General features: G+C 41.0%; 1 protein-coding gene across 1 annotated transcript in view; it reads right to left on the bottom strand.

Annotated features, from left to right (window-relative positions):
* LOC102865807 overlaps positions 1 to 1,318 on the bottom strand; it is a 51,038-nt gene that overhangs the window by 260 nt on the left and 49,460 nt on the right. The window contains exon 4 of the mRNA XM_006902828.1: positions 8 to 408. Coding sequence (XP_006902890.1) covers positions 8 to 408 — 401 coding nt within the window. The remainder of the gene's footprint in view (positions 1 to 7; positions 409 to 1,318) is intronic.

The following is a 1,318-nucleotide window of genomic DNA, read 5'->3' as shown; positions in this document are numbered from 1 at the left end:
TGCCAGCCTTATTCAGCCCTGGACCTAGGTTTCTTGGGATCTGCTTGATCAGGGATTCAGAGGCCAAAAAGGCATCATACTTCTTGGCCAGCTTTTTGACCAGTTTCTTATTCTTGTTGAGTTTTTTCAGCGCTTCGATGTCCATGTGGGGGATATCCACAGCCTTGGCTTCATCACAGTGCTGCGGATCCCCAAGAACACACACAGAGAACTTGGGGCGTGGAGTGGACTTAAGCCTGACGGTCCCCGAGAAACGCTTGTCCTTTTGAGGGTCATAGTTCTTCAAACTGATCTGCAGCGCCACAGTCTCCAAAAACTTTCTGCGTTTGCGCTGGTTCCCGTGCAGGACTTCCCGCACCGCCTCGTAGAGGGTGTCGCGAGAGACTTTGCTGCTCGTGGTTGCTAGCGCTGCAGTAACCGGAAAAGAACATAAAGTAATACTTTTAAAATAAAGCACATCAGATTTATACTAATCTTACTTAAGTGTTTGATATATAATATTTATATACACACATATATACTTTCAACTATATACAAATTTTCATAAGTACATCTATGCATTTTAACAAAATAAAATTTTATCCAGATGGAGATATTATCTTTTTTGTATCTGATTTAAAATTACTATTTTATTCTCTTCCTCTTTTTCTCTAAAGATGAAAATACTACGTAAGGATAACTTCCTTCTCTGTTATACAAAGCTCACAAACACCAAAAACTATGACCTAAACATTTTTTCCACATGAGAACATAAACTGTGAAAACATCATGACTATCAGTCTGTTGTTAAATGATTTTGTTGTTTGGTGCCACAGGGAGCCTGTTAACAGCAGATCTGAATCCTGCTTATCCTGCATCATCTTCACAACCTCTGACATGCTTGAGCCCATTGTTCGTCACTGTGTGAATCCATCATGTTGAAGGTTTTCATCTCTTTTTTGACTCTCCACCGTTCTCAGCATGATATCCTTTCCCAAGGATAAGCTCTCCTAACAACATGTCAAAAATATATGAGACCAAGTTTCACCATGCTTACCTCTAAGGAAAAACCTGGTTAAACTTCCTCCAAGACAGACCTGTTATTTTGGCGGTGCACTACACTCAGTACAGTGCTACAATATCACAAATCCAAGGGCGTTGATTTTTCTTCTGTTATCCTGATTCACTGTACAACTTTCAGATGCATCAAAACCAACTTTAAACACCACAGATTAGATGAGGTTGTTGTTGTTATGTGCCATCGAGTCGCTTGCGACTCATAGCGACCCTATGTACAACAGCCCTATACTCTGCTCTGTCCTGTGCCAATCGCACTGTC

This window comes from Elephantulus edwardii, unplaced genomic scaffold (assembly GCF_000299155.1).
Source record: "Elephantulus edwardii isolate Elephantulus edwardi_28Jun2011 unplaced genomic scaffold, EleEdw1.0 scaffold00458, whole genome shotgun sequence".
NCBI lineage: Eukaryota > Metazoa > Chordata > Mammalia > Macroscelidea > Macroscelididae > Elephantulus > Elephantulus edwardii.
Note: the sequence above shows the minus strand (reverse complement) of the source record. Positions and strands in the feature narration are given on the sequence as shown.